General features: G+C 44.7%; 1 protein-coding gene across 1 annotated transcript in view; it reads right to left on the bottom strand.

Moving 5' to 3' along the window:
* LOC120913238 (steroid 21-hydroxylase) overlaps positions 1-13,111 on the bottom strand; it is a 42,432-nt gene extending 29,321 nt beyond the window's left edge. The window contains exons 1-3 of the mRNA XM_040323051.1: positions 12,806-13,111; positions 4,488-4,577; positions 1,430-1,584 (exon numbers count right to left, since the gene is read on the bottom strand). Coding sequence (XP_040178985.1) covers positions 1,430-1,584; positions 4,488-4,577; positions 12,806-13,040 — 480 coding nt within the window. The 5' untranslated portion in view covers positions 13,041-13,111. The remainder of the gene's footprint in view (positions 1-1,429; positions 1,585-4,487; positions 4,578-12,805) is intronic.
* Between the last annotated feature and the right edge of the window lie 1,813 nt (positions 13,112-14,924).

The raw sequence follows: 14,924 nt of genomic DNA, 5'->3' as shown, positions 1-14,924 counted from the left end.
TTTAAGTGTGCCTAGGGATGTGTTCTAACTGTAGGGGGGATGGGCTGTGTGTGACATGACAGTGATCACAGCTTCCGATTACAGGGAGCTGTGAACGCTGTCCTGTCACTAGGAAGACTGGGGAAATGCTTGTTTACATAAGCACTTCCCTCTTCTTCCTCACCGTGACACGACCGAGTCTGCAGGACCTGCGGTCGGAATCGCAGAGCTTGCGGCGGGCGTCCACAATGGCGCTTCTTAAAGGGGACGTATATATATGTCCTTGTGCCTGCCTGTGCCGTTCTGCCGACGTATATCTGCGTGCGGCGGTTGGCACGTGCTGTTGCTGATGTCACTGTTGGAGAGATCTTCCATCACATTCTGTTCTGACAGGAAGTCAGGGGACATCTTCCCAACTGGGATACAAATGGCAAAAAAGAAAAAAAAAAACATGACCTCTTTTTCGCTCTTTCCAAAAATACAATGGGGTAGATTCACAAAGGAGATACGACGGCGTATCTCCAGATACGCCGTCGTATCTCTGAGTGTGGCCGGTCATATCTATGCGCCTGATTCATAGAATCAGTTACGCATAGATTTCTATTAGATCCGACCGGCGTAAGTCTCTTACGCCGTCAGATCTTAACTGCATATTTACGCTGGCCGCTAGCGGCGTGTACTCTGATTTACGCCTAGAAATATGTAAATCAGCTAGATACGCGAATTCACGAACGTACGCCCGGCCGACGCAGTACAGTTACGCCGTTTACGTTAGGCTTTTCCCGGCGTAAAGTTACCCCTGCTATATGGTGGCGTAAGTGCGGCGTACCAATGTTAAGTATGGCCGTCGTTCCCGCGTCGAATTTTGAATTTTTTACGTTGTTTCCGTAAGACGTCTGTGAATGGGGCTGGACGTCATTTACGTTCACGTCGAAACCAATAACGTCCTTGCGGTGTATTTTGGAGCAATGCACACTGGGAAATTCCACGGACGGCGCATGCGTCAATCACGTCGGGTCAGGGTTAATTTACATAACACACGCCCACCTCTTCACAATGTGAATTAGGCGGGCTTACGCCGGCCTATTTACGCTATGCCGCCGCAACTTTTTTTTGAGAATACGGCACTTGCCTGTAAAAGTTGCGGAGGCGTAATGTAAATAGGATATGTTACGCCCGCACAAAGTTACGCCATTCTATGTGAATCTACCCCAATGTTTTTGGCTGGAGCTTCAAAAGTTTAAAGTGACCAAAAAAATTAATTCTGCACAGAAGTTCCAAGGCACCAACATCTCTCAAAGAGGTTCAGCTTCACTGCACTGGAACTGGCAAGATACCTGGATGGCGGTTAAAGGTGGCAACTCCCATCTGAGGTTTCCTACATATTTGTAGGTGTAACTGAAAAACAGCCCTAACATTCGTGCCCCCCCCCCAATGCATAAACTGTCACCTGACACAGCTTCACAGCCTCCTCCTCCAGCAGGTTGTCCAGGCCCTGGCGTACTCTCTTCTGTAGGGCAAGGTGTGTGAGGCGTCTCTGTACCTTCCAGACAGCAGTGTAGTCTCCCAGCGACAAATCCTTCCCGCCATAAGATATCAGGTCACCTGAATCACAGACAGGACACATAATGCATTGTATCCATGGTGGCAGCAGCAACCAGGAGCTCAACCACTTCCAGTAGCTGGATTGTATGACTTCGGATTTAGTCCACTTGTAGAACAATTCAACTTCTGACTATTCATTTTGGCACTCACCAACACCACAACCACACACACACTTTAACACTCTCCGACACATACTTCTATATTCATTGCATTCATGAACGAATGAGCATATTTTTGCTAGTTAAATGCTCTATGTCAGTGGCCTCCAAACTGCAGCCCTGGGGCCAGATATGACCCTTTGCTTGCCTCTATGCAGCCCCTGGAGCACTATTCCATCCACAACTGACACTACTGGTGGGGCACCATTCCTCCCATTAACACCAGTGGTGGAGCACTATTCCTCCCACAGATACCAATGATGGGGTGCTACTCTGTCCACTGATATCAACAATAGGGCACGATTGCTTCCACTGATGCCAACAATGGGGCACGATTCCTTCCACTGATGCCAACGGGGCACGAATCCTTCCACTGATGCCAACAATGGTGGTCAGTGGGAGGAATGCTCCTTGCATTGGTGGTCAGTGGGAGGAATGCTCCTTGCATTGGTGGTCAGTGGGAGGAATGCTCCTTGCATTGGGGGTCAGTGGGAGGAATGCTCCTTGCATTGGGGGTCAGTGGGAAGAATGCTCCTTGCATTGGGGGTCAGTGGGAAGAATGCTCCTTGCATTGGGGGTCAGTGGGAAGAATGCTCCTTGCATTGGGGGTCAGTGGGAAGAATGCTCTTTGCATTGGGGGTCAGTGGGAAGAATGCTCTTTGCATTAGTGGTAGGTGGGAATAACTCCCCTTACACTGCGGGGTCAGTGGAAACAATGTGCCTTACAGTAGATTAGTGGTAAGAATGTCCCTAAATTAATGGTCAGTGGGAAGAATGCTCCCATTACAGATACCAGAAAAGATCGTTGAGGTTAGTGGTAGCTTTTCTGAGAGGCAAAAACTGATCTTTGCTCAAGAAACCCCTAGCAACCTCTGGAGCAACGCTGTATCCTGGCCTAGGCCAACAAGTCCCAGGCCTAGGGCAGCACTTTGCAGGGGGGGCAGCACGGAAAGAGTCCCCGCCGGCTTGCGCTACACTGTTAGTGTCACCCAAGCTGCCTCTAATTTTGACTGTCCTATCATCCCGGACCACAAACCTTCCTCACTGTGCTATATGTTTTCTGCTGCACCATTGGCATGGTTATATCTTCTTAGTCCTCTCCATTAAATGATCAGAAATTTGTGCTAAAGTAGAACTATAGGCGACACTTTGGATAGAGTAAGGGAGGGTTATTGCCCCTGTCAGTTTATTTTTTACCATCCCTGTCCCATTGCAGAGGAAATCTATGCAAATTAAGGGAATCCAATGCCCCCCACCCAGGCCCTAAGAATTTGTGTCCACACTCAAAAGGGGTGTGGCCTTGACAAGAAGGGGTGGGCCATATTTAAATTAGGGGGTGCACGAGTTTAGTCAGGCCTAGGGCAGCACAAAACCTAAATACACTGGCCTGGATTCAAGAAGCAATTGCGCCTGTGTAACCATAAGTTACACAGCGCAATTGCTTACTTGCCCCGGCGTAACGAATGCTCCTGATTCAGGAACCTCGTTACGCCGACTGCAGCCTAAGATATGCGCGGCATAAGGCTCTTATGCCCGCATATCTTAGGCTGCATTCTTGCGATGGCCGCTAGGTGGCGTTCCCGTTGTGCTCAGTGTATAGTATGCAAATTGCATACTAACGCCGATTCACAACGTTGCGCGAGCCCTGCGTACGCAATTTACATTGTTTCCGTACGGCGGTTTTCGCGTAAGTCTGCCCCTGCTATTAGCAGGGGCAGCCAATGTTACGTATACCCGTCGTTCCCGTGTCGCGAAATTTGAAATTTACGTAGTTTGCGTAAGTGAATCGTGAATGGCGCTGGACGCCATTCACGTTCACTTTGAAGCAAATTACGTCCTTGCGACGTCATTTGCCGCAATGCACGTCGGGAAAGTTTCCCGACGGAGCATGCGCTCTACGCGGGAACGCGCCTAATTTAAATGATTCCCGCCCCCTACGGGATCATTTAAATTGCGCGCACTTACGCCGGGCATTTTGCCGGCGCGCCCACGCAATTTACGGAGCTACTGCTCCGTGAATCAAGGGCAGCGCAGTAAATTTGCGGGGGCGCAGGGCAAAAACGTTGCCTTGCGCCTCTGTAAAAATAGCGCAATTCTACCTGAATCCAGCCCACTACTGCTCCGGAGGAACCCCAGGGTTCCACGGAACTCTAGTCGTGAAAGGCTGGTCTAGAGGAATTTTGACATTTGTTTATCCAATAGCCTCTCTACCAGCATATACTGTATGTACCAAATACATATCTGGCCAAAGAGTAGAGAAAAAGCTCAGCAAGCAAACACTGAAACTACGAACACTAAGATATCTTTAGAATGAAGAGCTGTGAAGCTGATGAGGTCAATCAGGTTTAGGCCCGGCTCCCTAGAACACCATGGGGGGTTATTTACGAAAGGCAAATCCTCTTTGCACTTCACTTGAAATTGCACTTGGAAGTGCAGTCGCTGTAGATCTGAGGGGGACATGCAAGGAAAATAAAAAACAGCATTTTAGCTTGCACATGATTGGATAAAATCAGCAGAGCTTCCCCTCATTTCAGATCTACCACTCAGATCTAAAGCGACTGCACGTCCAGTCCAATTTCAAGAGCACTTTGCACTTGTAGTGCAAAGTGGATTTGCCTTTCGTAAATAACCCCCCATGTCACCATATCGATTTTGCCAGAGATATCTTTTAAATACAGGAGTCATGTTGGCTGAACTATTTGAATTTAGGTAACAGAAGGATGCCTATAAAATGAATGTACCTACCAACATAGCTCTTGGGTCGCCCAGCAAAATCGGCCCAGTTCTTGACCAGAGCTTCGCGGATCAACCCTGCGCTGTTCAACACAACAATATCTAATTTGTGGCAAAAAAAAGAACAAAGACAGTCACCAAGCTGCAAAGGGTGAATTCCAGGTTATGTAAATGACATTAGCTGGAGCAATTCAAAGGGTTTCTGATCTTCAGACTTAATTGGCTCACACAAATTCTGCAAATTTCTCCAACTACAGTACATACAACCTTAACCACTTCCATACCAGGCACTTACGCACCTTCCTGCCCAAGCCAATTTTCAGCTTTCAGCACTGTCGCAATTTGAATGACAATTGCGCGGTTGTGCTACACTGTACCCAATTTACATTTTTATCATTTTGTTCCCACAAATAGAGCTTTCTTTTGGTGGTATTTGATCACCTCTGCGATTTTTATTTTTTGCGCAACAACTAAAAAAAAACAGAAAATTTTTAAAAAAATTTAGTTTAGTTTTTTCTGTTATTTTTTTTGTAAATAAGTAAGTTTTCTTCTTTAATTATGGGCACTGATGAGGTGGCACTGATGGGCACCGATAAGCGGCACTGGTATGCTGCACCGATGGGCATTCATAGGCTGCACTGATGGGTACTCTTTAGCGGCACTGATGGACACTCATGGGTGGCACTGATGGCATTGCTGGGCATCATTTGAGCCAGTGCCCATGTTGCCAGTCAGTGCCCATTTGTGGGCACTGATTGTGTTATCTCTATTTTTATTGGCGTTTTTTTTTTTTGCTCTATTGAGCACCGGGGGGCACTCCCTGGTGGTCCAGTGTTGGCATCCAAGGGGGGGCTGCGCGAACCCCCCGTCAGGGGAGCCGCCGATCGTCTCTCCTCTACTCGCGTCTGTCAGACGCGAGTGAGGAAGAGCCAATCAACGGCTCTGCCTGTTTACATCGTGATCAGCCGTGGTTGGACATGGCTAATCACGTGGTAAAGAGCCTCCGCCGGAGGCTCTTTACCGAGATCGGAGATGCAGGGTGTCAGACTGACGCCCCACATCACCGATCGCCGCACGCCCCCACGGGTGCGCGCCAGCATGAAATCCTGCAGGACGTCAATAGACATCCAGTCAGGATTTCACAACCACTTCTCGGATGTCAATTGTATATTGACTGGGCGGGAAGTGGTTAAAGTGGAGGTCCACCCTAAAAAAAAATAGCTAAAAAAAATAAAAAATAAATTTTTTTTTATACTTGGCAGAAATTGCTATTACTAGGCAGATCGTCCTAATCTGCCTCTTCCTCTTCCGCGGTGAGGTCCTGTGTTCTCCTCGCAGTTGTCCTCCTGGGATAGGGAGGCACGCTGCCTTCTGGGACACACAGGACGGTGTTCCCATTCACAAATAGCTGTGCGTCTCGCGCATGCGCAGTAGGAAATGGGCAGTGGAGCCGTAAGGCTTCACTGCCTGTTTCCCTTAGTGAGGATGGCGGCGCCGGGACCCGGTCCAAGGGACGGATCTGCCTTGGGTGGCCGACATCGCGGGCAACCTGGACAAGTAAAGCCTCGTACACACGATCGGTCCATCCGATGAGAACGGTCTGAAGGACCGTAGTCATCGGTTAACCGATGAAGCTGACTGATGGTCCGTCCGCCTACACACCATCGGTTAAAAAAAACGATTGTGTCAGAACGCGGTGACGTAAAACACAACGACGTGCTGAAAAAAAACGAAGTTCAATGCTTCCAAGCATGCGTCGACTTGATTCTGAGCATGCGTGGATTTTTAACCGATGGTTGTGCGTACTAACGATTGGTTTTGGCCTATCGGTTAGGAATCCATAGGTTAATTTTAAAGCAAGTTGGCTTTTTTTAACCTATGGATAAATAACCTATGGGGCCCACACACGATCGGTTTTGACCGATGAAAACGATCCATCAGACCGTTGTCCTCCGATTAACCGATCGTGTGTACGAGGCCTTAGTGTGCTTATTAAAAGTCAGCATCTACAGTGTTTGTAGCTGCTGACTTTAATTTTTTTTTTTACCGCCGGACCTCCGCTTTAAAGTGGAACTTTAGTGATATAATCAAGTCCTACTAGATTGCTCCATGCTGGACCCCCTTTTGCAGGTATACAGTAGCCATGTAAAACATAAAAAGATGCCAATACTGTAAAGCTGCACGATTCTGGATAAAATGAGAATCACAAATTTTTTTATCTAGAATAAAGATCACGATTCTGAAGAACTTTATTTTAAAGATTTACAACTCCTGAACATTAGGGTATCAAATAAGATGGCAATAACATAAGACATAATACTCTTTGCTTCAATCAAATGTAATGAAAAATAATGTAATGTGTAAAGAAATAATATTAATAAAAAAAAAAATTACCATAAAGTTATATTAGTGTCTTTTATTTTAGAACTCACCGATACCAATTACTGATACCTACCACAACCTTTTTTGTTTACACTTCAGCAATAGTACAAATCATTGAAAGTTATTTTACAATATATATATATATATATATATATATATATATATATATATTATATATATTAGGGCTGTGCAAATTGACTTTTAATTAATCGATTAATCTTTAATTTTTTTGATCGATCAAAATCTTTTTGATCAATTAAAATTCTTTTGATTGGTACTCACCTCTTCACCGGCTTCTGGGCCTTCAGGAAGTTCCGTCGGAGATCCAGTAACGTCACGGACACCGGCGGGCTTGCCGTGTCCATCTGAAGCGCCCAGAGGCGATTCCGTTCGCATGTGCAGCGCTATATAAATTGTTCACTCACTGAAGGGCTCCTTTGCTGTGCCTTCATGTCTGCATGCCGGCGGGACCTTACTATCTGCCACACGCAAGGGCTGTTACACTTCCCTCTATCACTTCCCTCTATCAACCTGGGATTCTACAACCATCCACTGGGAGTTGTGATAGTTCCCTTCATGGGACATCTACATGCCGACAGACTGATGTTAACCTCTCCTCATCTGGATTCAGCAGTGGTATCGTTGTACACATTTTTATACCAATATCATACTTATCTACATGTTTTTATGACTGCTTTTGGTACCGTTTGGTATTACTCGCACCATTTTTACAGTTTATGTAGCTACATCGATTTTATCTCCAGTGCAATATTTATTTGGTTCCCTACTTGAAGACTATACAAGTTTTAATGCTATTCCCATCAAGCCTGGCCTTTGTGTGTTTTTTGTATCCTGCTATCCATTTTTCCAGTGGTTGGTAGCAGGGCCGTCTTAATAGCATCATGGGCCCCTGGGCAAAGTAATGCTTTGGGGCCCCTACAATGGAGACAGTGCAGGTAAACAGAAATCAAGAAGGTAGGAGGTAGGGGATATCTAGGGTGTAGAGGGGTCAGAGTGCTGGGGGGATATCTGGGATGTAGAGGGGCAGCCCGGGCTCAAGGACCAGCTGCTTTGGGGAAAGTGCAGGGACCCCCCTGCAGCTGGGGCCCCTGGGCAGTGCCCAGGTGTGCCCTCTCATTAAGACAGCCCTGGTTGGTAGCTGCACTGGGAATCAGCCTGCAAGGAGATCAGCTAAAAGTAGTTGGATCTGTATGTGCGTTATAATCAATCGAAATTAGTTAATCGATTAAAAAAAAAACGATTAATCGAACAGAAAAATTTTGATCAGTAACAGCCCTAATATATATATATATATATATATATATATATATATATATATATATATATTTTTTTTTTTTTTACATTATGCGCTTTCTTTCAATGTGAAACATGTAAATATATGTTAAAGGTGTACAAACATTAATGAACAAAGCAAACAAAAGAAAATAAAGTTTTAATTATTAACCAATTCAGCCCCGGACCATCTGGCTGCCAAATGACCAAGTCACTTTTTGCGATTCGGCACTGCGTTGCTTTAACTAACAATTGCGCGGTCGTGCGACGTGGCTCCCAAACAACATTGTAGTCCCATTTTTCCCACAAATAGAGCTTTCTTTTGATGGAATTTGATCACCTCTGCCGTTTTTATTTTTTGCGCTATAAACAAAAATAGAGCGACAATTTTGAAAAGAAAGTATATATATATATATATATATATATATATCCCCCAAAAAAATCTATAAAAAAAATAAAAAAATTCCCTCAGTTTACGTCGATACGTATTCTACATATTTTAAATTTTTTTACCAAAAATATCACAATAAGCATTTATAGATTGGTTTGCGTAAAAGTTAGAGCGTCTACAAAATTCTAGCAATTGTACTTTACTTTTGCATAAACTACAACATAGACACATTTGTCTGCAGTTTTGGTCAGTTTGCACCTTCAGAATTCATTTGTTTGGAGACATTCGACACATTTAGAAGTATTTTTTATTTTTATTTTAGCGCAGCACGTTTTATACACAGTGGCCCGGATTCAGATACATTGGTGTATAATTTGGCGGGCGTAACGTATCTGATACGTTACACCGCCGGAAAATAGGGCGCAAGTTCCGTATTCAGAAAGAACTTGCGCCCTAAGTTACGGCGGCGTAACGTCTGTGGTCCGGCGTAAGCCCGCCTAATTCAAATGGGGATGATGTGGGCGTGTTTTAATTAAATGAATGGTGACCCACGCGTATTTTATGTTTTTTACGAACGGCGCATGCGCCGTTCATGAAAGAATCCCAGTGCGCATGCTCGAAATTACGCCGCAAATCGTCATTGCTTTAGACGTGAACGTAACTTACGTACAGCCCTATTCGCAAACGACTTACGCAAACGACGTAAAATTTTTAAAACTCAACGCGGAAACGACGTCCATACTTAACATAGGATACCCCTCATATAGCAGGGGTAACTTTACGCCGGAAAAAGCCTAACGTAAACTACGTAAAAAAATGCGCCGGGCGGACGTACGTTTCTGAATCGGCGTATCTACCTAATTAGCATATTCATCTCGTAAATATACGGAAGCGCCACCTAGCGGACAGCGTAAATATGCAGCCTAAGATACGACGGTGTAAGACACTTACGCCGGTCGGATCTTAGGGAAATCTATGCGTAACTGATTCTATGAATCAGTCGCATAGATACAACACAACTCAGAGTTACGACGGCATATCCGGAGATACACCGTCGTAACTGCTATCTGAATCTGGCCCCATATCTGCAAATTGGACTCCTTTACCCCCCTCATTTCCTCTTTCTTGCACAGGAATTTTTTTATATTAAGAGACTGAACCATTATTCTTTGGATGTACTTTATTTTAAAGAGGAAGTAAACCCTGCTGGGTTTTACTTCTTCTTTGTTTCCCTGCAAAGGTAAAGCATAATGGGCTACAATGCATCGCACAGTAGCCCATTATGTGTCACTTACCTAAAACTGAAGCCTGCGATGTCACCGCTGTCTCCTCTTCCACAAAGCATCCATCTTACTTCTTGGTATCACGGCTCCGTGGCTGTGATTGGCCGGAGCTGCGATGACGTCACTCCCGCAAATGCAGCCATGAGTAAACACTGAAGTTCGTGTAAAACGCGTCAGCTGTCCTAGGTTCCGTTGCTGTGACTTGTAGTGCCTGTTTCCAGTTTTTTTTTACATTAAAGTTACGTTGGATTGGAGTGCGGCGGTCCTGATCATCTTTTATTCTTATTTGCTATGTGCATTGCTAGCACCCTCAGTTCTTGGGAAGAAGATTGCACCCGACAAGACCTGCCTGGAGCGGCAATCTCTGTCTCTTTCGAATGTGCGTGGGAGCCCCTAGTCACGGCACAATCTCCTTTAGAAACGGCACGCTCGCCGTTTTTAACGTGCGCCCGTCTCATTTCTAAATATCTCCTAAACCATGGAGGTTTGGAAGATATTTGAGCACCTACAAGTAAAGCTTACAACCACTACACGGGTTTACAACCACTTTAGCCACTCAATGACCGCCTCCTGCACATTTACGTCGGCAGAATGGCACGGCTGGGCACAAGCACGTATAGGTACGTCCTGTGCTAGTACCCAGTCGCGGGCGCGCCCCAATCGCCGCTGGAGTCCCGCGATCGGTCCCCGGAGCTGAAGAACGGGGAGAGTTGTGTGTAAACACAGCTTCCCCATTCTTTACTGTGGCGGCGTCATCGATTGTGTGATCCCTTTTATAGGGATCACACAATCGATGACGTCACACCTACAGCCACACCCCCCTACAGTTAGAAACACATATTAGGTCACACATAACCCCGTCAGCGCCCCCTTGTGGTTAACTCTCAAACTGCAACTGGCATTTTCACAGTAACCAATGCATTTTAAATGCATTTTTTGCCGTGAAAATGACAATGGTCCCAAAAATGTGTCAAAATTGTCTGAAATAATGTCGCAGTCATGGGGAAAAAAAAAAAAAAAAAACGCTGATCGCCGCCATTAGTAGTAAAAAAAAAAAAATAATAAAAATGCAATAAAAACTATCCCCTATTTTGTAAACGCTATACATTTTGTGTAAACCAACCGATAAATGCTTAATGCGATTTTTTTTAACAAAAATAGGTAGAAGAATACGTATCGGCCTAAACTGAGGAAAACAATTTTTTTTTATATATATATATTTTTGGGGGATATTTATTATAGCAAAAAGTAAAAAATATTGAATTTTTTTCAAAATTGTCGCTCTATTGCGGTTTATAGCACAAAAAATAAAAACCGCAGAGGTGATCAAATACCACCAAAAGAAAGCTCTATTTGTGGGAAAAAAAGGACGCCAATTTTGTTTGGGAACCACGTCGCACGACCGCGCAATTGTCTGTTAAAGCGACGCAGTGCCGACTCGCAAAACCTGGCCGGGTCCTTTAGCTGCCTAAAAGGTCCGGGTCTTAAGTGGTTAAGAGACTCATTTTTCTGAACCATTCGATTTTTTTGGATGCACTTTATTATTGGATTATTTTGAATTTAACTTATTTTGATGGCATTTAATTTGAATTTGATACACTTTTGGATGTGATGTTTGTATTTCTAGCTTATTTTATTTACTGGCACCTTCCTTATTTTAGGTATTGCTTATAGTGTTTAGCGCTGCTTTACTGTACCATAGATAAATCCACTTTGTACTACAAGTGCAAATTACAAGTGCACTTGAATTTGCACTGAAAGTGCACTTGGAAGTGCAGTTACTGTAGATCCGAGGGGGACTTGCAAGGAAGATAAAAAACAGCATTTCAGCTTGCACATGATTGGATAATAAAATCAGCAGAGCTTCCCCTCATTTCAGATCTACCCCTCATATTTACAGAGACTGCACTTGTAGTGCAAAGTGGATTTATATATACGGTATAGTGAAGAAGCCTTGCAGGTTATTAGCCCCGGTTCACACTGGAATGCAGTGCGGGGAAACCCACAATCCGTGCATGTTTCTCGCACAATGTTCAAAACACACTGGGGTAGATTCAGTAAGATTTGCGCAGTTTTTACGTAGGCGCAGGGCACCGTTTTTGCCCTGCGCCCCCGCAAATTAACTGCGCTACCCTCGCTTCACAGTAGCTCCGTAAATTGCGTGGGCGCTACGGCAAAATGCCCGCGTAAGCGCGCGCAATTTAAATGATCCCGTAGGGGGCGTGGATCATTTAAATTAGGCGCGTTCCCGCGCCGAGCGTAGTGCGCATGCTCCGTCGGGAAACTTTTCCGATGTGCATTGCGGCAAATGACGTCGCAAGGACGTCATTTGCTTCAAAGTGAACGTGAATGGCGTCCAGTGCCATTCACGATTCACTTACGCAAACAACGTAAAATTTAAACTTCGCGACGTGGGAACGACGGGTATACGCAACATTGGCTGCCCCTGCTATTAGCAGCCTTACGCGAAACCCGACGTACGCAAACTATGTAAACTGCGTACGCAGGGCTCGCGTAGGGTTGTGAATCGGCGTTAGTATGCAATTTGCATACTATACGCTGACCACAACGGGTACGCCACCTAGCGGCCAACGTAAGAATGCAGCCTACGATATGACTGCATAAAGAGCCTTATGCCAGTCATTTTTTAGGCTGCAGTCGGCGCAACGAGGTTCCTGAATCAGGAGCATTCGTAACGCCGGCGCAGGTAAGCAATTGCGCTGCGTAACTATGGTTACGCAGACGCAATTGCTCTTTGAATCTACCCCACAGCAAACTATTGTGTCAGGGCAATGAAAATAATCAGCTTACACGCAGCCTGTTCATTCTGTGTTTGGCTTACACTTTACAGTAAAATGCGGTGCAGAGATTACAGTAAATCATTTCTTGCACTCTCTCAACTCATTGAATAAACTTCAAATTAAAATTCAGTTACAAAAAGGATGTTTTTCCAAGCTTTATACACAAACTCTTGCACTTACCTTTCCCCCAGAAGCTCAGTCGGAAGATGGGGCCGTATTTCTGGGAAAGTTGCAGGAAATGGACAGGTAGATCTGAGCGTCCTAGATCAAACATATTACCCAGGAAGGGAAGATGAGGGGGACGCGGGGGGTACTTTCTGCCACTCTGGGGTGATCCTGGGACCCTCCATGGTGAGCATCCCAAGTACAGCCAGACCAGGAGGAGCAGCGGCAGCAACAGCAGCAGGATGACCATAGTGACGCAGACACCGAGGACTGATGGAGTATTTGTAGAGGAGGGATGGGTAGAACCTTGGGAAGACTGAGAACTGCAGAAACAAAAGGGGAGGAGCTGTGATGACTGGCCGATGAGTGCTCATGGAACATAGGGGACCTGAATGTTGCTAAAAATTACCAGTTGCCAGTACATGATTCACCTTATGCCACCAGCAAATATTTTATATATACAGTGCCTTGTGAAAGTATTCGCCCCCCTTGAACTTTGCGACCTTTTGCCACATTTCAGGCTTCAAAGATATAAAACTAATTTTTTTTGAAGAATCAACGAGTGGGACACAATCATGAAGTGGAACGAAATTTATTGGATATTTCAAACTTTAACAAATAAAAAAATGAAAAATTGGGCATGCAAAATTATTCAGCCCCCTTAAGTTAATACTTTGTAGCGCCACCTTTTGCTGCAATTACAGCTGTAAGTCGCTTGGGGTATGTCTCTATCAGTTTTGCACATCGAGAGACTGACATTTTTGCCCATTCCTCCTTGCAAAACCGCTCGAGCTCAGTGAGGTTGGATGGAGAGCGTTTGTGAACAGCAGTTTTCAGTTCTTTCCACAGATTCTCAATTGGATTCAGGTCTGGACTTTGACTTGGCCATTCTAACACCTGGATATGTTTATTTGTGAACCATTCCATTGTAGATTTTGCTTTATGTTTTGGATCATTGTCTTGTTGGAAGACAAATCTCCGTCCCAGTCTCAGGTCTTTTGCAGACTCCATCAGGTTTTCTTCCAGAATGGTCCTGTATTTGGCTCCATCCATCTTTCCATCAATTTTAACCATCTTCCCTGTCCCTGCTGAAGAAAAGCAGGCCCAAACCATGATGCTGCCACCACCATGTTTCACAGTGGGGATGGTGTGTTCAGGGTGATGAGCTGTGTTGCTTTTACGCCAAACATAACGTTTTGCATTTTTGCCAAAAAGTTCGATTTTGGTTTAATCTGACCAAAGCACCTTCTTCCACATGTTTGGTGTGTCTCCCAGGTGGCTTGTGGCAAACTTTAAACTACACTTTTTATGGATATCTTTAAGAAATGGCTTTCTTCTTGCCACTCTACCATAAAGGCCAGATTTGTGCAGTATACAGGGACTGATTGTTGCCCTATGGACAGAGTCTCCCACCTCAGCTGTATGATCTCTGCAGTTCATCCAGAGTGATCATGGGCCTCTTGGCTGCATCTCTGATCAGTCTTCTCCTTGTATGAGCTGAAAGTTTAGAGGAACGGCCAGGTCTTCGTAGATTTGCAGTGGTCTGATACTCCTTCCATTTCAATATTATCTCTTGCACAGTGCTCCTTGGGATGTTTAAAGCTTGGGAAATCTTTGTATCCAAATCCGGCTTTAAACTTCTCCACAACAGTATCTCGGACCTGCCTGGTGTGTTCCTTGTTCTTCATGATGCTCTCTGCGCTTTAAACGGACCTCTGAGACTATCACAGTGCAGGTGCATTTATACAGAGACTTGATTACACACAGGTGGATTCTATTTATCATCATTAATCATTTAGGTCAACATTGGATCATTCAGAGATCCTCACTGAACTTCTGGAGAGAGTTTGCTGCACTGAAAGTAAAGGGGCTGAATAATTTTGCACGCCCAATTTTTCAGTTTTTTATTTGTTAAAAAAGTTTTAAATATCCAAAAAAAATCGTTCCACTTCATGATTGTGTCCCACTTGTTGTTGATTCTTCAAAAAAAAAAAAATAGTTTTATATCTATGTTTGAAGCCTGAAATGTGGCAAAAGGGGGCAAAGTTCAGGGGGGCCGAATACTTTTGCAAGGCACTGTATATATATATTTTTTATAAATAATAATAAGTACAACCCAACAGTATGGGAGAGA

The sequence above is a fragment of the Rana temporaria genome, chromosome 9 (assembly GCF_905171775.1).
Source record: "Rana temporaria chromosome 9, aRanTem1.1, whole genome shotgun sequence".
Taxonomy (NCBI): domain Eukaryota; kingdom Metazoa; phylum Chordata; class Amphibia; order Anura; family Ranidae; genus Rana; species Rana temporaria.
This window is presented reverse-complemented; position numbering and strand designations above follow the sequence as displayed.